Source organism: Serinus canaria, chromosome 25 (assembly GCF_022539315.1).
Source record: "Serinus canaria isolate serCan28SL12 chromosome 25, serCan2020, whole genome shotgun sequence".
NCBI lineage: Eukaryota > Metazoa > Chordata > Aves > Passeriformes > Fringillidae > Serinus > Serinus canaria.
The window spans coordinates 9,199,016-9,219,134 of record NC_066338.1 but is presented as its reverse complement, the minus strand read 5'-3'; the positions used below and the strand labels follow the sequence as shown (position 1 = coordinate 9,219,134).

At 64.0% G+C, this 20,119-nt stretch overlaps 3 protein-coding genes across 9 annotated transcripts in view; 2 read left to right on the top strand and 1 right to left on the bottom strand.

Moving 5' to 3' along the window:
• Positions 1-962: 962 nt before the first annotated feature.
• Positions 963-4,993, top strand: LOC127060487 (2-hydroxyacyl-CoA lyase 2-like). 7 transcript variants are annotated; one of them, XM_050984082.1, is made up of 6 exons: positions 963-1,549; positions 2,037-2,101; positions 2,219-2,262; positions 2,353-2,462; positions 2,532-2,679; positions 4,279-4,993. In XM_050984082.1, the coding sequence occupies exons 1-6, from the start codon at positions 1,047-1,049 to the stop codon at positions 4,414-4,416; spliced, it is 1,008 nt and encodes a 335-aa protein (XP_050840039.1). In that variant the 5' UTR covers positions 963-1,046; the 3' UTR covers positions 4,417-4,993. The 7 variants fall into 7 exon arrangements, with proteins under 7 accessions (XP_050840039.1, XP_050840040.1, XP_050840037.1 ...); XM_050984083.1 differs by having other exon boundaries at positions 963-1,557; positions 2,219-2,336; positions 2,396-2,462; positions 2,574-2,679; XM_050984080.1 differs by lacking the exons at positions 2,037-2,101; positions 2,219-2,262 and having other exon boundaries at positions 963-1,483; positions 1,518-1,557; positions 2,396-2,462; positions 2,574-2,679.
• A 134-nt stretch (positions 4,994-5,127) lies between these two features.
• Positions 5,128-19,461, bottom strand: LOC127060720 (nascent polypeptide-associated complex subunit alpha, muscle-specific form-like). Its single transcript, XM_050984783.1, is given in 15 exon segments — positions 5,128-6,334; positions 6,717-6,743; positions 6,930-7,143; positions 7,276-7,380; positions 7,383-7,564; positions 7,948-8,746; positions 9,217-9,475; positions 11,368-11,519; positions 12,386-12,512; positions 13,311-13,557; positions 14,409-14,466; positions 14,510-15,643; positions 16,893-17,421; positions 17,423-17,754; positions 19,209-19,461. Coding segments are annotated over 15 exon segments (4,989 nt in total). The 5' UTR covers positions 19,303-19,461; the 3' UTR covers positions 5,128-5,604.
• Positions 19,462-19,986: 525 nt separating this feature from the next.
• LOC127060719 (complement C3-like) overlaps positions 19,987-20,119 on the top strand; it is a 12,388-nt gene continuing 12,255 nt past the window's right edge. The window contains exon 1 of the mRNA XM_050984782.1: positions 19,987-20,062. Within this exon, the coding sequence (XP_050840739.1) occupies positions 19,987-20,062 (76 nt within the window). The remainder of the gene's footprint in view (positions 20,063-20,119) is intronic.

Below are 20,119 nucleotides of genomic sequence, written 5' to 3'. Positions count from 1 at the left end.
AGTGGGGGACTTGGGACAGCTGGGACAGTGGGTGGGGGGACATCGGGGGATGGGGGACATTGGGGGACACTGGGGACAGCGGGGGTAGCAGGGACATGGGGACATGTGGGGGGACATGGGACAGGGGGTGGGGGACACGGGATGGGACATTGGGGGGACACTGGTGACGTGGGGGACATTGGACCTGGGGACACTGGGGGAATCGGGACAGCGGGGGGTGGGGGACATCGGGGGATTGGGACATCGGGACACTGGGGACAGCGGGGGGGACATGGGACACTGCTGGGAATGGGGGACTTCGGGGACAATGGGGACATCGAGGACATCAGGGGGATGGGGACATTGGGGACACCGGGGGGACATTGAGGGGATGGGGACATGGGGACACTGGGGACAGCAGGGGGATGGGGACATTGGGGACACTGGTGGGACATTGAGGGGATGGGGACATGGGGACCTGGGACGCAGGGGATGGGGACATTGGGACACTGGGGGACTTAGGGATGGACATGGGACACTGGGGACAGCAGGGGGATGGGGACATTGGGGACACTGGTGGGACATTGAGGGGATGGGGACATGGGGACACTGGGGACAGCAGGGGGATGGGGACATTGCGGGGACATTGGGGACCTTGGGGATGGGGGGTGTGGAGGGGATGGGGACATTGAGGGGGACATTGGGGACATGGTGGGGGCCAGAGGGTCCCCAGGGCCACCCATGGGTGCCACTCAGTGACACTGGGTGACACTTTGGTGACACTTTGGTGCCACCCCAGGTGTGGGTCCTGTTCGGGGACGGCTCCCTGGGCTTCAGCCTGATGGAGTTCGACACCTTCGTGCGCCACAAGGTCACTGTCACGTCACTGTCACCTGTCATTGTCACTGTCATTGTCACTGTGTCACTGTGTCATTGTGTCATTGTCACTGTCACTGCCACCTGTCATTGTCACTGCCACTTTGTCACTGTGTCATTGTCAGTGTCACTGCCACCTGTCACTGTCACCTGTCCTTGTCACTGTCATTGTGTCATTGTCATTGTCACTGATGGAGTTTCGACACCTTCGTGCGCCACAAGGTCACTGCCACCGTCACTGTCACCTGTCATTGTCACTGTCATTGTGTCATTGTCACTGTCACTGCCACCTGTCATTGTCACCTGTCATTGTCACTGTGTCATTGTCACTGTCACCTGTCATTGTCACTGGCATTGTCACTGTCACTGTCATCTGTCATTGCCACTGTCATTGTCACCATCCCTGTCATTGCCACCTGTCACCTGGCATTGTCACTGTCACTGTGTCATTGTCACTGTGTCACTGTCACTGTCACCGTGTCACTGTCACTGTCACTGTCACTGTCAGTGCCACCTGTGTTTGGCACTGTCCCGTCTCTGTCCCTGTGTCCCAGCTGTGTCACTTTGTCCCTTGTCCCCAGGTCCCTGTGTCACTCTGTGCCCTGTCACTGTCCCCTGCTGTCCCCAGGTCCCTGTGTCACTCTGTCTGTCCCTGTCCCCAGGTCCCTGTGTCACTGTCCCCTGCTGTCCCCAGGTCCCTGTGTCACCCTGTGTCATCTGGCATCTGTGTCACTGTCCCATGTCCCCTGTGTCACTGTCCCCAGGTCCCTGTGTCATCGTGCCTCTGTGTCACTGTCCCCATGTCCCCTGTGTCACTCTGTCCCCAGGTCCCTGTGTCCCTGTGTCACCCTGTGTCACTCAGTGTCACTGTCCCCATGTCCTGTCCCCAGGTCCCTGTGTCACTGTCCCTGTCTCTGTCCCCTGCTGTCCCCAGGTCCCTGTGTCACTCTGTGTCCCTGTGTCACTGTCCTCTGTGTCACTCAGTGTCACTGTCCCTGTCCCCAGGTCCCTGTGTCACTCTGTGTCCCCCTGTGTCACTCTGTGTCACTGTCCCCATGTCCCCTGTGTCACTGTCCCCATGTCCCCTGTGTCACTCTGTCCCCAGGTCCCTGTGTCACTCTGTGTCCTCTGTGTCACTCTGTGTCACTGTCCCCATGTCCCCTGTGTCACTCTGTCCCCAGGTCCCTGTGTCACTCTGTGTCACTGTCCCCATGTCCCCTGTGTCACTCTGTCCCCAGGTCCCTGTGTCACCTGTCACTCTGTCACTGTCCCTCCTGTTCAGCTGTCCCCAGGTCCCTGTGTCACTCTGTGTCCCTGTGTCACTGTCCTCTGTGTCACTCAGTGTCACTGTCCCTGTCCCCAGGTCCCTGTGTCACTCTGTGTCACTCTGTGTCACTCTGTGTCACTGTCCCCATGTCCCCTGTGTCACTGTCCCCATGTCCCCTGTGTCACTCTGTCCCCAGGTCCCTGTGTCACTCTGTGTCACTCTGTGTCACTCTGTGTCACTGTCCCCATGTCCCCTGTGTCACTCTGTCCCCAGGTCCCTGTGTCACTCTGTGTCACTCTGTGTCACTGTCCCCATGTCCCCTGTGTCACTCTGTCCCCAGGTCCCTGTGTCACTCTGTGTCACTCTGTGTCACTCTGTCCCCATGTCCCCTGTGTCACTCTGTCCCCAGGTCCCTGTGTCACTCTGTGTCCCTGTGTCACTCTGTCCCCAGGTCCCTGTCATCGCCCTGGTTGGGAACGACGCCGGTTGGACCCAGATCAGCCGCGAGCAGCTCCCCCTGCTGGGCAGCGCCGTGGGCTGCGGGCTGGCCTACAGCGGTGAGTGACCACTGACCCCTGAGTGACCAACTGACCACTGAGTGACCCTGAGTGACCCTGAGTGACCAATGAGTGACCCTGAGTGACCCCTGAGTGACCCCCAGTGACCGGGACTGAGCAGGGAGGGGCCCTGGGCACAGCAGCTCCCCCTGCTGGGCAGCGCCGTGGGCTGCGGGCTGGCCTACAGCGGTGAGTGACCACTGACCCCTGAGTGACCACTGACCCCTGAGTGACCACTGAGTGACCACTGAGTGACCACTGAGTGACCACTGACCACTGAGTGACCACTGAGTGACCACTGAGTGACCACTGAGTGACCACTGACCACTGAGTGACCCCTGAGTGACCACTGACCAACTGACCACTGAGTGACCACTGAGTGACCACTGACCACTGAATGACCACTGAGTGACCACTGACCAACTGACCCCTGAGTGACCCCTGAGTGACCACTGACCAACTGACCCCTGAGTGACCACTGAGTGACCACTGAGTGACCACTGACCAACTGACCACTGAGTGACCACTGACCCCTGAGTGACCACTGAGTGACCACTGAGTGACCACTGACCAACTGACCACTGAGTGACCCTGAGTGACCACTGAGTGACCCTGAGTGACCCCTGAGTGACCACTGAGTGACCACTGAGTGACCACTGACCAACTGACCCTGAGTGACCCTGAGTGACCCCTGAGTGACCCCCAGTGACCGGGACTGAGCAGGGAGGGGACCCTGGGCACAGCAGCTCCCCCTGCTGGGCAGCGCCGTGGGCTGCGGGCTGGCCTACAGCGGTGAGTGACCACTGACCAACTGACCACTGAGTGACCACTGAGTGACCACTGACCACTGAGTGACCACTGAGTGACCACTGACCACTGAGTGACCACTGAGTGACCAATGAATGACCACTGAGTGACCCTGAGTGACCCTGAGTGACCACTGACCAACTGACCACTGAGTGACCACTGAGTGACCACTGAGTGACCAGAGTGACCATTGAGTGACACTGAGTGACCACTGAGTGACCACAGAGTGACCACTGAGTGACCACTGAGTGACCACTGAGTGACCCTGAGTGACCCCTGAGTGACCACTGAGTGACCCTGAGTGACCCCTGACCTGAGTGACCCCTGACCAACTGACCACTGAGTGACCACTGAGTGACCACTGAGTGACCACCTCCCTGTACCCCTGGTGACAGTGCCACCCCCAGCAGTGACAGTGCCACCCCCAGGTGACAGTGCCACCCCCTGGTGTCACTGCCCCTCCCTGGTAACAACGCCACCCCCTGCAGTGACAGTGCCACCCCCCAGTGACAATGCCACCCCCAGTGGTGACAATGCCACCCCCCAGGTGACAGTGCCACCCCCCGGTGACAGTGCCATCCCCAGTGGTGACAGTGCCACCCCCCGGTGACAGTGCCACCCCCAGGTGACAATGCCACCCCCAGCAGTGACAGTGCCACCCCCAGGTGACAGTGCCACCCACTGGTGTCACTGCCCCTCCCTGGTGACAGTGCCACCCCCAGCGGTGACAGTGCCACCCCCTGGTGTCACTGCCACCCCCCGGTGACAGTGCCACCCCTGGTGTGTCCCCAGATTACCACGCGGTGGCGGCGGCTCTGGGCGGCCGAGGCTTCGTTCTGGACAGCGCCGGGGACAGCGGAGGGGACAAGGGAGGGGACAGCGGAGGGGACAGCGCGGGGGACATCGAGGACAGGGTGGTGGCCGTGCTGAGGGCGGCGCAGGCCGAGTGTCACCGAGGCCACCCCGTCCTGGTCAACGCCCTGCTGGGCCCCAGCGACTTCCGGCAGGGCTCCGTGTCCGTCTGAGGGACACTCGGGGACACCGAGGGACACCCAGGGACACCGAGGGACACCGAGGGACACCAGGGGTCACCAAGTGTCACCAAGGCCACCCCCGCCCTGCTGGGCCCCAGCGACTTCCGGCAGGGCTCCATCTCCGTCTGAGGGACACTCGGGGACACCGAGGGACACCCAGGGACACCGAGGGTCACCAAGGGTCACCAGGGGTCACCAGGGGTGTCACCGAGGGTCACTGAGTGTCACCAAGTGTCACCAAGGCCACCCCTGCCCTGCTGGGCCCCAGCGACTCCCGGCAGGGCTCCGTCTCCGTCTGAGGGACACCGAGTGTCACCGAGTGTCACCAAGGGTCACCAAGGGTCACCGAGTGTCACCAAGGCCACCCCCGCCCTGCTGGGCCCCGGCTACTTCCGGCAGGGCTCCGTGTCCATCTGAGGGACACCGAGTGTCACCGAGTGTCACCAAATGTCATTGAGTGTCACCAAATCTCACTGCGTGTCATCGAGTGTCATTGAGTGTCCCCGAGGGTCACTGAGTGTCCCGAGTGTCACCGAGGGTCACTGAGGGTCACCAAATGCCACCAAGCGTCGTCAAGGGTCACTGAGTGTCCCCAAGTGTCACTGAGTGTCCCCAAGGGTCACCAAGTGTCACCAAATGTCATTGAGTGTCATTGAGGGTCCTTGAGGGTCACTGAGTGTCCCTGAGGGTCACCGAGGGTCATGAAATGCCACCAAGCGTCATCAAGGGTCACCGAGTGACCCCAAGGGTCCCCAAGTGTCATCGAGTGTCACCAAGTGTCATTGACTGTCCCCAAGGGTCCCCAAGGGTCATTGAGTGTCCCCAAGGGTCACCGAGTGTCCCCAAGGCCATCCCGTCCTTGTCACCGCCCTGCTGGGCCCCGGCTACTCCCGGCAGGGCTCCGTGTCCGTCTGAGGGACACCCGGGGACACCGAGTGTCACCAAGTGTCACCCAGGGTCACCGAGTGTCACTGAGTGTCCCCAAGGGTCACCGAGTGTCACTGAGTGTCCCCAAGGGTCATCAAGAGTCACCGAGTGCCACCAGACTGACCCCAAGGGCTGGCAGGGGACATTTTGGGGACTGTCATCTCCTCAAGGGACACTTTGGGCAGTGCCACCACCCCTTGGGGACACTTTGGGTGCTGTCATCCCCCCTTGGGGACACTTTGGGCAGTGCCACCCCCCCTTGGGGACACTTTGGGCAGTGCCACCCCCCCTTGGGGACACTTCGGGCAGTGCCACCCCTCCTTGGGGACACTTTGGGGACACTTTGGGCAGTGCCACCCCCGTGGGAATAAAGAGCCGTGTCCTTTATTGCAGTGACAGTTTGGGGACAGTGACAAAGACGGGGAGGTGACACCGAGGGGACACTGAGGGGACACCGAGGGGACATTGGTGGCCCTGATGGGGGGAGGGGCTTCAGGGACGTTTGGGATTTTGGGGATTTTTGGTGGGAATGTCCCCTCGATGTCCCCTCGATGTCCCCAATGTCCCCGATGCCCTCACAATGTCCCCGATGTCCCCACGATGTCCCCATTGTCCTCTCGGTGTCACATCTGGCCACATCTGGCCGTGTCCTCTTGGCATCCTCGATGTCCCCTCGATGTCCCCGATGTCCCCTCAGTGTCACAGCCCCACATCTGGCTGTGTCCTCGATGTCCCCTCGATGTCCCCTCGATGTCCCCGATGTCCCCTCGGTGTCACAGCTCCACGTCCGGCCGTGTCCCCTTGATGTCCCCTTGATGTCCTCGATGTCCCCACGATGTCCTTTCAGTGTCACAGCCCCATGTCCGGCCGTGTCCTCGATGTCCCCAATGTCCCCTGGGTGTTCCCTTGGTGTCCCCAATGTCCCCTCAATGTCCCCAATGTCCCCTGGGTGTCCCCAGTGTCCCCTCGATGTCCCCAGTGTCACAGCCCCACGTCCGGCCATGTCCCCTGGGTGTCCCCAGTGTCCCCTCGATGTCCCCGGTGTCACAGCCCCATGTCTGGCTGTGTCCCCTGGGTGTCCCCAGTGTCCCCTGGGTGTCCCCAATGTCCCCTCAATGTCCCCAATGTCCCCTGGGTGTCCCCAGTGTCCCCTCGATGTCCCCAGTGTCACAGCCCCACGTCCGGCCGTGTCCCCTGGGTGTCCCCATGTCCCCTCAATGTCCCCAGTGTCCCAGCCCCATGTCTGGCTGTGTCCCCTGGGTGTCCCCAGTGTCCCCTGGGTGTCCCCAATGTCCCCTCAATGTCCCCAATGTCACAGCCCCATGTCTGGCTGTGTCCCCTCAATGTCCCCAGTGTCCCCTCAATGTCCCCAGTGTCCCAGCCCCACGTCTGGCCGTGTCCCCTGGGTGTCCCCAATGTCCCCTCGATGTCCCCAGTGTCCCCTGGGTGTCCCCAGTGTCCCTTTGATGTCCCCAATGTCACAGCCCCACGTCCGGCCGTGTCCCCAGTTCCCGCTCCAGCTCCAGGATCAGGGCATCGAAATCCTTCAGGGTCAGCCGGGGCCCCGACCCCAAACCTGACCCTGACCCCAAATCTGACCCTGACCCCAAATCCGGCCCCAAACCTGACCCCAAACCTGACCCCAAACCTGACCCCAAACCCGACCCCAAACCTGACCCCAAATCCGGCCCCAAACCTGACCCCAAACCCGACCCCAAACCTGACCCCAACCCCAAACCTGACCCCGAATCCAGCTCCGACCGCAAACCCGACCCCAAATCTGGCCCTGACCCCAACCCCAAATCCGACCCCAAATCCGGCCCCAAACCTGACCCCAAATCCAGCCCTGACCCCAAACCCGACCCCAAATCCTGGCCCTGACCCCAAACCTGACCCCAAATCCGGCCCTGACCCCAAACCCGACCCCGACCCCAAATCCGGCCCCAAATCCTGCCCTGACCCCAAACCTGACCCCAACCCCAAATCCGACCCCAAATGAGGCCCCAAACCTGACCCCAAACCTGACCCTGACCCCAAATCTGTCCCCAACCCCAAATGTGACCCTAAATGGGACCCCAGTCCCAAATGTGACCCCAAATCTGGCTCTGCCCCCAAATCAAGCATCAAATCTGTCCCCGACCCCAAATCCACCCCTGACCCCAAATCCAGCCCTGACCCCAAATCCAGCCCTGACCCCAAATCTGGCCCCAAATCCACCTCTGACCCCAAATTTGGCCCCGATCCCAAATGTGACCCCAAATGGGACCCTGACCCCAAATCCAGCCTCAAATCTGACCCCGATCCCAAATCTGTCCCCAGCCCCAAATCTGACCCTGACCCCAAATCCTCCACCAAGGGGGTTTGGGGTGGGGTCCTGGGAGGGGTTTGGGGCGGGGTTTGGGGCGGGGTTTGGGGCGGGGTTTGGGGCGGGGTTTGGGCGGGGTGGGGCGGATTGTGGGGCGGGGTTTGGGGCGGGGATTTGGGGCAGGATTTGGCGGGCCGGATTTGGGGTGGGGACCTGGGCGGGGTTTGGGACCCGAGGGAGCTTTGGGGCAGGATTTGGGGCAGGATTTGGGGTGGGGTCCAGCCTTGGGGCGGGTTTTGGGGCGGGGACCTGGGCGGGCTTTGGGGCGGGGTCTGCAGCGAATTTTGGGGCGCGATTTGGGGCAGGATTTGGGAGCGGCTTTGGGGTTGGTTCCAGGACAGGTTTTGGGGCGGGATTTGGGGCAGAGTTTGGGGTTGGATCCGGGAGAAGTTTTGGGGCGGGATTTGGGGTTGGTTTTGGGGCATTTTTTGGGGCGGACTCAGGGCCGCTGTCCCCTCTGTCCCCACTGTCCCCTCTGTCCCCGCGGTGTCGCTGTCACCGTCGCTGTCCCCGAACGGGGACCGGCTTTGGGGTTGGGTCCAGGACGGGATTTGGGGCGGGATTTGGGGCCGGTTTCGGGCCGCTGTCCCCTCTGTCCCCTGTGTCCCCTCTGTCCCCACTGTCCCCTCTGTCCCCGCTGTCCCCTCTGTCCCCGCGGTGTCGCTGTCGCTGTCGCTCCAATCCCCCGCGTAGCGATGGCCGGGGGGGCTCTCGGGACCCCTCGGTCGCGACCGCGCCACCACCGGAATGTCCCCAAGGGCCACCGGAACGTCCCCAAGTGCCACCACCGGAGTGTCCCCAACAGGTGCCACTACGGGAGTGTCCTCAGATGCCACCACAGGGGTGTCCTTAGGTGCCACCACGGGATTGTCACCGAGGGCCACCACCGGGGGGTCACCCCGGGGGCACTGGGCCCAGGCGGGGAGCGGGGGGACTGCGGGGACACAAGGGGACACAATGGGACAGGGGTCAGTGGGGGGGTCCCTGTCACCTCCCCAGGTGTCCCCTCCCCCACGCATGTCCCCTCCCCCCCAGGTGTGTCCCCTCCCCAGCGTGGTGTCCCTCTCACCATGTGCTACCCCTCCGCAGGTAAGTGCAGCACCTCCAGGTGTCCCCTCCCCAGCCGTGTGACCCCCCCCAGCTGTGACCTCCCCCAGCTGTGTCCCCTCCCCAGGTGTGTCCCTCCCCAGGTGTGTCCCCTCCCCAGCTGTGTGCCCCCCCCCAGCTGTGTCCCCCTCCCCAGTGTGTCCCCTCCCCCCAGCTGTGTCCCCTCCCCAGGTGTGTCCCCTCCCCAGGTGTGTCCCCTCCCCCCAGGTGTGTCCCCTCCCCCCAGCTGTGTCCCCTCCCCAGGTGTGTCCCCTCCCCAGGTGTCCCCTCTGTCCCCTCCCCAGGTGTGTCCCTCACCTGGCCACACCCTCAGCAGGTAATGCAGCACCTCCAGGTGTCTCTTGAACTCCACAGCTCCGCCCTCCTCCTCCTCCTCCTCCTCCTCCTCTCCCTCCGCTGGGCGTGGCCTGGCGGTGGGCGTGGCCTCACCTGGGCAGGTGCGCGGGGGCAGCAGGACGGGCCCGAAGCACAGCGCCAGGTTCCGGCTGTCCATGCGGTTCCAGCGCCGCAGCGCGGCCACCAGGCTCAGGTGGGACAGCAGCCGGCCCAGGGTGGCCTTGGGGACACCGCAGCGGGCTGGCACCGGGACTGGCACCTGGCACCTGGGCCGGCACCAGGGCTGGCACCTGGGCCGGCACCTGGGCCGGCACCTGGGCTGGCACCAGGGCTGGCACCTGGCAACTGGGCTGGCACCAGGGCTGGCACCTGGGCTGGCACCGGGACTGGCACCTGGCACCTGGGCTGGCACCAGGGCTGGCACCTGGACTGGCACCTGGACTGGCACCTGGCACCTGGGCTGGCACCGGGGCTGGCACCTGGCACCTGGGCTGGCACCTGGCACCTGGGCCGGCACCTGCTGGCACCTGGGCAGCCCTGCCCCCTTTCCCGCTCTCGGTTCCAGCTCTAGTCAAAGTTTTCCCCAGTTTTTCCCCAATTCCAGGCCATTCACCAATCCCCATCCTCAATCCATCCCATCCCCATCCCCAATCCCATTTCCAATCCCAAGCCCATCCCATCCCATTCCCATTCCATTCCCATTCCAATACCCATCCATCCCAAATCCCCAATCCCACTGTCCCATTCCATAGCACATCCATTCCATCCCATCCCCATCCCCAGTCCCATTCCCATTCCCATCCCATTCCCATTCCCATGGTCCCATTCCAAATCCTATTCCCAATCCCATGGTTCCCATCCCATCCCATGGTCCTGTTCCCAATCCCATTCCAACCACCAATCCCACAATCCCATTCCCATTCCCATATTCCCATCCCCACCCCCATTTCCATTCCCAGTTTCCCATCCCCATCCCCAATCCCATTCCCACCCCACAATCCCAATCCCATTCCCATTCCCACCCCACAATCCCATTCCCGTTCCCAATCCCCCGTTCCTGTTCCCACTCCCAACTCTCTCCAGGGCTCCCAGACATTCCCAGGTCCCAATCCCATTCACCAATCCCGTTCCTTGTTCCCGATACCAATCCCAATCCATTCCCAAATCACCATTCCCACCCCAATCCCCATCCGTTCCCATAATCCACCCAACACGTTCCATTCGTTCCCGATCCCCGTTACGACTCCCGTTCCACCCATCTCCGGGGCTCCCAGACATTCCAGTCCCCAATCCCATTCCCAATCCCAATCCCATTCCCAATCCCATTCCCATTCCCATTCCCAATCCCATTCCCGTTCCCAATCCCATTCCCAATCCCGTTCCCATTCCCATCCCCAATCCCATTCCCGATCCCGTTCCCACCCTCTCCGGGGCTCCCAGACATTCCAGTCCCCAATCCCAATCCCAATCCCACTCTCACCCTCTCCAGGGCTCCCAGACATTCCATCCAATCACATCCCAATCCCCAATCCGTTCCCACCCACTAACATCACCCTCTCCGGGGCTCCCAGACATTCCAGTCCCCAATCCCAATCCCATCCCAAACACGTTCCCATTCCTGTTCCCGATCCCAATCCCATTCCCATTCCCAAGCCCATCCCCAATCCTTTCCATTCCCGTTCCGATCCCGTTCCCAATCCGTCATCTCACCCTCTCTGGGGCTCCCAGACATTCCCAATCCCATTCCCAATCCCATCCCAATCCCATTCCCATTCCCGATCCCGATCCGTTCCCGATCCGCTCCCGATCCCATTCGCCACTCTCACCTCTCCAGGGCTCCCAGGACATCCAAGCCCATTCCCAATCAGCCAAGTCCCATATCCCATTGTCCCAATTACGTCCCATCCCGTTCCTGATCCCGATCCATTCCACTCTCCCCCTCCCGGGGCTCCCAGACATTCCCAATCCCCATCCCAATCCCTTCCAGATCCCATTCCCACTCTCCCCCTCTCCGGGGCTCCCAGACATTCCCAATCCCATTCCCAATCCCAATCCCATTCCCAATCCCGTTCCCATCCCCGTTCCCATTCCCGATCCCATTCCCACTCTCACCCTCTCCGGGGCTCCCAGACATTCCAGCAGCTCCGTGGGGTCCCCGGGGGGGTCCCGGGGGGGTCTCCGGGCCATGGCCTCGAGCACCGAGCGCTGCAGCCGGGGCGGCACCAGCGGGGTGGGCAATTCCCGCAGGAAATCCTTCAGGACCCCTGGGAACAGTATGGGATAGGGGATCCTATAGGGGATCCTATAGGGGTGGGCAATTCCCGCAGGAAATCCTTCAGGACCCCTGGAACAGTATGGGATCCTATAGGGGATCCTATAGGGGTGGGCAATTCCCGCAGGAAATCCTTCAGGACCCCTGGGAACAGTATGGGATCCTATAGGGGATCCTTTAGGGATTGGGGATCCTATAGGGATTGGGGGATCCTATAGGGGTGGGCAATTCCCGTAGGAAATCCTTCAGAACCCCTGGGAATATGGGATCCTATAGGGGATCCTATAGGGGTGGGCAATTCCCGTAGGAAATCCTTCAGGACCCCTGGAACAGTATGGGATTGGGGATCTTATAGGGGATCCTATGGGACTGGGATCCTAAAGGGGCTGGGATCCCATTGTGGGGTCAGGGCAGCTCCTGCAGGAAATCCTTCAGCACCCCTGGAAAACTGGGTCAGGATCCTATAGGGGATCCTATAGGGGATCCTATAGGGGATCCTATAGGTCTGAGATCCCTTTGGTGAGACCAGGATCCCATGTTAGGGCTGGGATCCCAATTTTGGGGCTGAGATCCCATTATTCTGGAATCCCCCTTTTTTAGGCTTGGGATCCCATTGTGGGGCTGGGATCCCATCCCCAAGGTGTCCCCAAGGTGTCCCCAGGTGTCCCCAAGGTGTCCCCAAGGTGTCCCCAAGGTGTCCCCTCACCACTGACCACACTGATGTCTGGCCAGAGCCCCTCGGACACCATCACACCGCTGTCCCCTCCCTCGGAGACCCCAAAAATCCCCCAAATTCCCCCCCTGGATGTCCCCCAGGTGTCCCCCAGGTGTCCCCAGGTGTCCCCAGGTGTCCCTCACCGGTGACCACGTTGATGTCCGGCCAGAGCTGCTCGGACAGCGCCACCCCCGCGCTGTCCCTCTCGAAGGCGTCCCTCAGCTCCTTCTTGGCCGCGGCCGAGCCGCAGAGCCGGTACAGCCCCACCACCTGCGGGTGACCACTGGTCACTCTCCGGCCACTGGTCACTCCTGGTCACCCCCCAGTCCTGGTCACTCCTGGTCACCCCCCAGTCCTGGTCACTCCTGGCCGGTACAGCCCCACCACCTGCGGGTGACCACTGGTCACTCTCCGGCCACTGGACACTCCTGGTCACCCCCCAGTCCTGGTCACTCCCTGCCTGGGTCAGGCTGGTCCAGCCCCACCACCTGAGGAGGACCAGTGGTCACTCTCCGGCCACTGGGCATCACTGGTCACTCCTGGTCACCCCCCAGTCCTGGTCACTCACTGGCCTTGGTCACACCCCAGCCCTGGTCACTCCTGGTCACTCTGTCACCCCTGGTCACCCCTGGTCACTCCTGGTCACTCTCAGTCATTCCCCCTACTCCTGGTCACTGGTGGTCATTCAGGGTCACTCCCGGTCCCCATTGATCACTCTGGTCACCTCCACGGTCACTCTGGTCACTCTGGTCACTCCCAGTGGTCACTCTGGTCACTCTGGTCACTCCCGTTGGTCCCTCTGGTCCCCCCCTCGGTCACTGTGGTCACTCACGGCCAGCCCTGGTCACCCCCAGTCCCCAGTGGTCACTCCCAGTCCCCAGTGGTCACTCCCAGTCCCTGTGGTCACTCTGGTCACTGTGGTCACTCACGGCCAGCCCTGGTCACCCCCAGTCCCCAGTGGTCACTCCCAGTCCCCAGTGGTCCCTCCCAGTCCCTGTGGTCACTCCCAGTCCCCAGTGGTCCCTGTGGTCCCAGTGGTCACTCCCGGTGGTCACTGTGGTCACTCACGGCCAGCCCTCGCCGCTCGATCTCCCGCAGGCTCTCGCTGACGATCAGCGGGGCCCGCCCGGGGCGCCCCTCCCGCTCCAGCAGCGCCCCCAGCGGCACCCCGAACACCCGGGGGGGGACAGGAGGGGACACAGGGGACACAGGAGTGGCCGGAGTGGCCGGAGTGGCCGGAGGCTGCAGCAGGGTCAGCTGCGAGTACAGCACCCCCCGGGGCGGAGCTGCAGCGCCAGGGCCTGAGTGCGGCCACCTGCGGGGACAAAGGGGGGACAGGGGTCAGCCCTGGGGACACCGGGACAGCCAGGGGACAGAGGGACAGCCAGGGGGACAGAGGGACAGCCAGGGGGACAGAGGGACAGCCAGGGGTCAGGGGTCAGCACTGGGGACACCGGGAGAGCCAGGGGACACCAGGACAGCCCTGAGGACACCGGGACAGCCATGGGACAGAGGGACAGCCATGGGGACAGAGGGACAGCCAGGGGGACACCGGGACAGCCATGGGGACACCAGGGGTCAGGGGTCATTCCCGGGGTCACAGGGACAGCCATGGGGACAGGGACACTGGGACACTGCCAGGGTCACTCAAGGGTGGGAACCAGCTGAGCCCCCCAAAACCCCAAACCCCAAAAAAACTCCCCAAAAAACCCCAAAATCTCCCAGAACAACTGGGCCAGCCCCACGGCCCCGTGCCCCAGCAGGCGAACCCCCCAAACCCCCGAGCCCCCCAAAACCCTCAATCCCCTCAAACCCCCCAAACCCCCCCAAACTCTCCCCAAATTACCCCGGGGCAGCTCTGCCAGCCCCACGGTGCCGTGTCCCAGCAGGCGACCCCCCAAACTCTCCCCAAACCCCTCAAACCCCCCAAACCCCCCCAAACTCTCCCCAAATTACCCCGGGGCAGCTCTGCCAGCCCCACGGTGCCGTGTCCCAGCAGGCGACCCCCCAAACTCTCCCCAAACCCCTCAAAACCCCCCCAAACTCTCCCCAAATTACCCCGGGGCAGCTCTGCAGCCCCACGGTGCCGTGCCCCAGCAGGAGACCCCCCAAACTCTCCCCAAACCCCTCAACCCCCCAAACCCCCCCAAACTCTCCCCAAATTACCCCGGGGCAGCTCTGCCAGCCCCACGGTGCCGTGTCCGAGCAGGCGACCCCCCAAACTCTCCCCAAACCCCTCAAACCCCCCCAAACTCTCCCCAAATTACCCCGGGGCAGCTCTGCCAGCCCCACGGTGCCGTGTCCGAGCAGGCGGTCGCTGCCGGCGCTCCCGTCCCGGCCCATCACGGCCAGGCGGAGCCGCCGCGCCCGCTCCAGCTGCAGCCTGAAGCGGTGCTCGAGGCGCACGAAGGCGGCGGCCGCGGGCAGCAGCGCGGTCCGGGCGCGGCTCTCGCCGTCCACCTGCAGCACGCAGCGGATCCGCTCCGGCCACGCCGGCCGCAGCCCCCGCAGCCGGACACCGAGCAGGCCGGACACCGCCGGACACCGCGAGGGGGGGTCTCCGTAAGGGCGGAAAGAGCCCAAATCCAAACCCTCGGGATCGACGGGATCGGCAGGACTGCCGGGAGCACCGAGAGCACCGGGAGACGTGAGACCACCGGGAACCCCCGGAGCCCTGTGAGCACCGGGAGCCCTGAGAGAACCGGGAGCCCTGAGACCACCGGGACCCCCGGGACCCCCGAGAGCACCGGGAGCCCCGAGAGCACCGGGAGCCTCGGGACCCCCGGGAGCCCTGAGACCACCGGGACCCCCGGGGCTCCCGAGAGCACCCGGAGCCCTGAGACCCCCGGGAGCCCTGAGACCACCAGTAGCCGTGAGACCACCGAGAACCCCGGGACACCCGAGAGCACCGGGAGCCCCGAGACCCCCGGGACTGCCGGGACCCCCGGGACCGCTCGGAGCCCGCCCGTGTCCGGCGCGGAGCTGCGGGGAGTCGCCGTCGCTGCGGTGGCCGGAGCGGCCGGAGCGGCCGGAGCGCGCGGTGGTCACTGCGGTGGTCACTGCGGTGGTCACTGCGGTGGTCACTGTGGTGGTCACTGCGGTGGTCACTGCGGTGGTCGCTGCTGTGGTCACTGCGGTGGTCGCTGCTGTGGTCACTGCGGTGGTCAGCGGCCAGGCCACGCTGCTGTCCAGGTGGTAGCGGCTGAGGACGTTGCGGGGTTCGGGGGTCTCGGGGGGCTCGGCGGGGACCCCCGGGCTCTGGGGACCCCTCCTCAGGCTCAGCCTCCGCCGCAGCTCCGGGAGTTTCATCTTCAGCGAGAGGCGGCGCACGGGGCCGGGGGCGCGGAGCTTGGGGAGGGGGCGGCTCTTGCAGGGGGGAGAGGGGGGGTCCGGAGGCTGCCCTGGGGGGGGGATGGGGGTTAGTGGGGGTGGGGGCGCGGGAGGGCTGGGGAGGGGAGGGGGGATGGTGGGAGGGTCCTGGGGCACTGAATGGTGGGGAGGGGTGGGGGCACTGGGATGGTGTGGAGGTTCCTGGGGATACTGGGCTGGTTTGGCGGGGTATGGGGGGCACTGGGGATGGTGGGAGGGGCTGGGGGGCACTGGGGATGGTGGGAGGGTGCCTGGGGCACTGGGATGGTGGAGGGGGCTGGGGGAACTGGGATGGTGGGGAGGGGCTGGCTGGGGGCATTGGGGATGTGGGGAGGGGCTGGGGAACTGGGATGGTGGGGAGGGAACTGGGGATGGTGGGGAGGGAACTGGGAATGGTGGGGAGGGGGCTGGGGGGGCACTGGGGACATGACAGGGGACAGGGACACTGGGGACATTGGAGACATTGGGGACATGACGGGGCCAGGGCCTGTGGGGTTCAGGGGACACTGGGGACATTGGGGACATTGGGGACACTGGGGAGGCTGGGGATGTTGGGGACACGGCCTGTGGAGTTTAGGGGACACTGGGGACAGGGGACACTGGGGACACTGGGGACATTGGGGTTTGGACACTGAGGACACTGGGGACAGGGCCTGTGGGGTTCAGGGGACATTGGGGACATTGGGGACATTGGGGACATTGGGGTGTAGAGCATACTGGGGACAGGGGGGACAGGGACTGTGGGGTTCAGGGGACACTGGGGACATTGGGGACAGGGACTTTGGGGACAGGGGACAATTCAGGACATTGGGCACATTTGGGACACCGGGGACACTGGGGACACCAGGGACACCGGGGACACTGGGGACAGGGACCAGGGCCTGTGGGGTGCAGAGGACACTGGGGACACTGGGGACAAGGACTGTGGGGTTCAGGGGACATTGGGGACAAGGGACACTGGGGACAGAAACTTTGGGGTTCAGGGGACATTTTGGACAGTGACATTGGGGACAGGGGACATTTGGGACACTGGGGACAGGGGACACTGGGGACAGGGACATTGGGGACTGGGGACCCTGGGGACAGGTGACACTGGGGACATTGGAGACAGGGCCTGGAGAGTTCAGGGGACATTGAGGACACTGGGGACATTGGGGACATTTAGGACACTGGGGACAGGGGACACTGGGGACACTGAGGACAATTCCTGTGCACCCCACCCCCCAGGCTGGCAATGTCACCAGGCAGGTGACACCACCCCCTCGATGTCCCCTCACTCACCTTCGGCCTGTCCCCGCCTGTCCCCTCCCTCCTCCTCCTCCTGCCGTCCCTCCGCTGTCCCCACGGCCCGCGGCGGTGTCACCTCCCCTGCGGTCCCTTCATCATCCTCATCCTCGGGGATGGGGTTGTACCAAATGTCCCCTCGGGCCGTGTCCTTGTCCCCGCGGGTGGCCCTGGTGGCCCTGCGGGTGGCGCTGGTGTCGCCTGTCCCCGCGGCCGCCAGCAGCCAGCGCCGGCTGCTGCTCTCCAGGCTCTGCAGGTACGCCCCGGGCCCGGGGGCTCGCCCGGGACCCCCCAAAATTGGGGAGCGCCCCCCGGGCCCGGCCTCGGCCTCGGCTTCTTCCTCGGGGGGGTCCCGGCAGCGATTCTGGGGGTCCCCAGAGAGATTTTGGGGGTCCCCGTGGTGATTTTGGGGCTCTTTACGGCGGTTTTGGGGCTCTCCGAAGCGATTTTGGGGCTCCTTGCGGTGGTTTTGGGGCTCTTTACGGTGGTTTTGGGGTGCTCCATGCTGATTTTGGGGCTCCTCGGGTGGTTTTGGGGCTCCTCGCGGTGGTTTTGGGGCTCCCTACGGACGTTTTGGGGCTCCTCACGGCAGTTTGGGTGCTCTCCAAAGCGATTTTGGGGCTCCCCATGACGATTTCGGGGTTCCCCATGACGATTTTGGGCTCTTTGCAGCGATTTTGGGGCTCCCCACGATGATTTTGGGGTTCCTCAAGGCGATTTTGGGGCTCCCCACGATGATCCCGAGGCTCTCCAAAGCGATTTTGGGGCTCCTCTGGGCGATTTTGGGGCTCCTCAAGGTGATTTTGGGGTTCCTCAGGGCGGTTTTGGGGTTCCCTGGAGCCGCTCTGGACGGATCCCCCTGAAAACCCAGAAATGACCCCAAAAATGACCCCAGGAGTGACCCCAGGAGTGACCCCAGGAGTGACCCCAAGAGTGACCCCAGGAGTGACCCCAGGAGTGACCCCAAAAGTGCCCGGGGGGCTCTGACCAGACCCGGACCCTCCTTTGGGGGGGGGGTCCCTCCTTTTTGGGGGGGGGGTCCCTCCTTTTGGGGGTGTCCCCCTTTGGGGGGGGGGGTTGGGGTCCCTTTTGGGTCGGGGGTCCCACCCCGGGGGCGTTTCCCTTTCCCCAGGCTCCCGTTTTTGGGTGGGGGTCTCTCTCCCATTTTTTGTGGGTCGGGGGTCGCACCCCGGGGGTGTTTCCCTGGTTTGGGTCGGGGGTCCCATCCCGGGGGTCCCTTCCCCAGGGGGGTTCCTTTTTTGGGTCGGGGGTCCCGGGGTCGTTTCCCCTTCCCGGGGGTGTTTCCCTTTTTTGGGTCGGGGGGTCCCACCCCGCGATCGTTTCCCTTTCCCGAGGGTCCCATTTTTGGGTGGGGGTCTCCCCTTTTTTGGGTCGGGGGTCCCACCCCGCGATCGTTTCCCTTTCCCGAGGCTCCCGTTGTTGGGTGGGGGTCCCATTTTTGGGCGGGGGTCTCTCCCCATTTGGGGTGGGGTTCTCTCTCCCTCCCCATTTGGGTGGGGGTCTCTCTCTCTCTCCCCCTCCCTTTTGGGGCGGGGGTCTCTCTCTCCCCATTTGGGTGGGGGTCTCTCTCTCTCTCCCCATTTGGGTGGGGGTCTCTCTCTCGCTCCCCCATTTGGGGTGGGGGTCTCTCCCTGTTTTGGGGCTGGGATTTCCCTCCCGTTTTGGGGCGGGGGTCTCTCTCTCTCTCTCCCCGTTTTGGGGCTGGGGTCTCTCTCTCTCTCCCCCCATTTGGGTGGGAGTCTCTCTCTCTGTCCCCATTGGGGCGGGGTCTCTCTCTCAATTTGGGGCGGGGTCTCTCTCTCCCGGTTTTGGGGCTGGGGGTCTCTCTCTCTCTCTCTCTCCCTCTGTCCCCGTTTTGGGTCTGGGCTCTCTCTCTCTCTCTCTCTCTCTCTCCCCCTCCCCAATAGGGTCTGGGGTCTGTCTGTCCCTCCCCAATAGGGTCTGGGGTCTGTCTGTCCCTCCTCAGTTGGGTCTGGGGTCTGTCTGTCCCTCCCCAATGGGGTCTGGGGTCTGTCTGTCCCTCCCCAATAGGGTCTGGGGTCTGTCTGTCCCTCCCCAATGGGGTCTGGGGTCTGTCTGTCCCTCCCCAATTGGGTCTGGGGTCTGTCTGTCCCTCCCCAATGGGGTCTGTCTGTCCCTCCCCAATGGGGTCTGGGGTCTGTCTGTCCCTCCCCATGGGGTCTGGGGTCTGTCTGTCCCTCCCCAATTGGGTCTGGGGTCTGTCTGTCCCTCCCCAATGGGGTCTGGGGTCTGTCTGTCCCTCCCCAATTGGGTCTGGGGTCTGTCTCTCACCTCCCCAGGGGCTCCGCTCCGGCCCCGCCCGGGCCCCGCTCCGCTCTCTCCGCCTCAGGCGCCTCCAGGTCCGGCGCAGCAGCGGCTCCGCCATCGCCCCTCCCCCACCGACACCCCCTCCCCCCTTCCGGGGACCCCCAGAGAGCCCCGGGACCCCCAAAGAGACCCCGGGACCCCCCGGGACCCCCCGGGACCCCCCGGGACCCCCCCGGAGGAGGCGGGAGGGGCTGGGCGGGCCCCGGAGCGGCGGCGCCGTCCCGGGAATGGCGGAAAGGGCCGGGAGGGGGAGGGGAAACAGCTGGAACGGGAAACAGCTGGAACGGGGGGCGGGGACGGCTGGAACGGGGAGGGGAACAGCTGGAACGGGGGGAACAGCTGGAACGGGGAGGGGAACAGCTGGAACGGGGAACAGCTGGAACGGGGAGGGGAACAGCTGGAATGGGGGGCGGGAACAGCTGGAATGGGAAACAGCTGGAACGGGGGACGGGGACAGCTGGAATTGGGGGGAACAGCTGGAATGGGGAGGGGGAACAGCTGGAACGGAACAGCTGGAACGGGGGCGGGGACGGCTGGAACGGGGAGGGGAACAGCTGGAACGGGGGGAACAGCTGGAACTGGGAGAAAACCGCTGGAAAGGGGAGGGGAAACAGCTGGAACGTGAAACAGCTGGAACGGGAGGCGGGGACAGCTGGAATTGGGGGGAACAGCTGGAATTGGGGGAACAGCTGGAATTGGGGGGGGGACAGCTGGAATTGGGGGGAACAGCTGGAATGGGGAGATGGAACAGTCGGAATGGCGGGGAACAGCTGGACCAGAAACAGCTGGAACTGGGGGGCGGGAACAGTCTGGAATGGGTGAGAGGGAACAGCTGGAATGGGAGAGGAACACTGAATTGGGGGGGAACAGCCGGA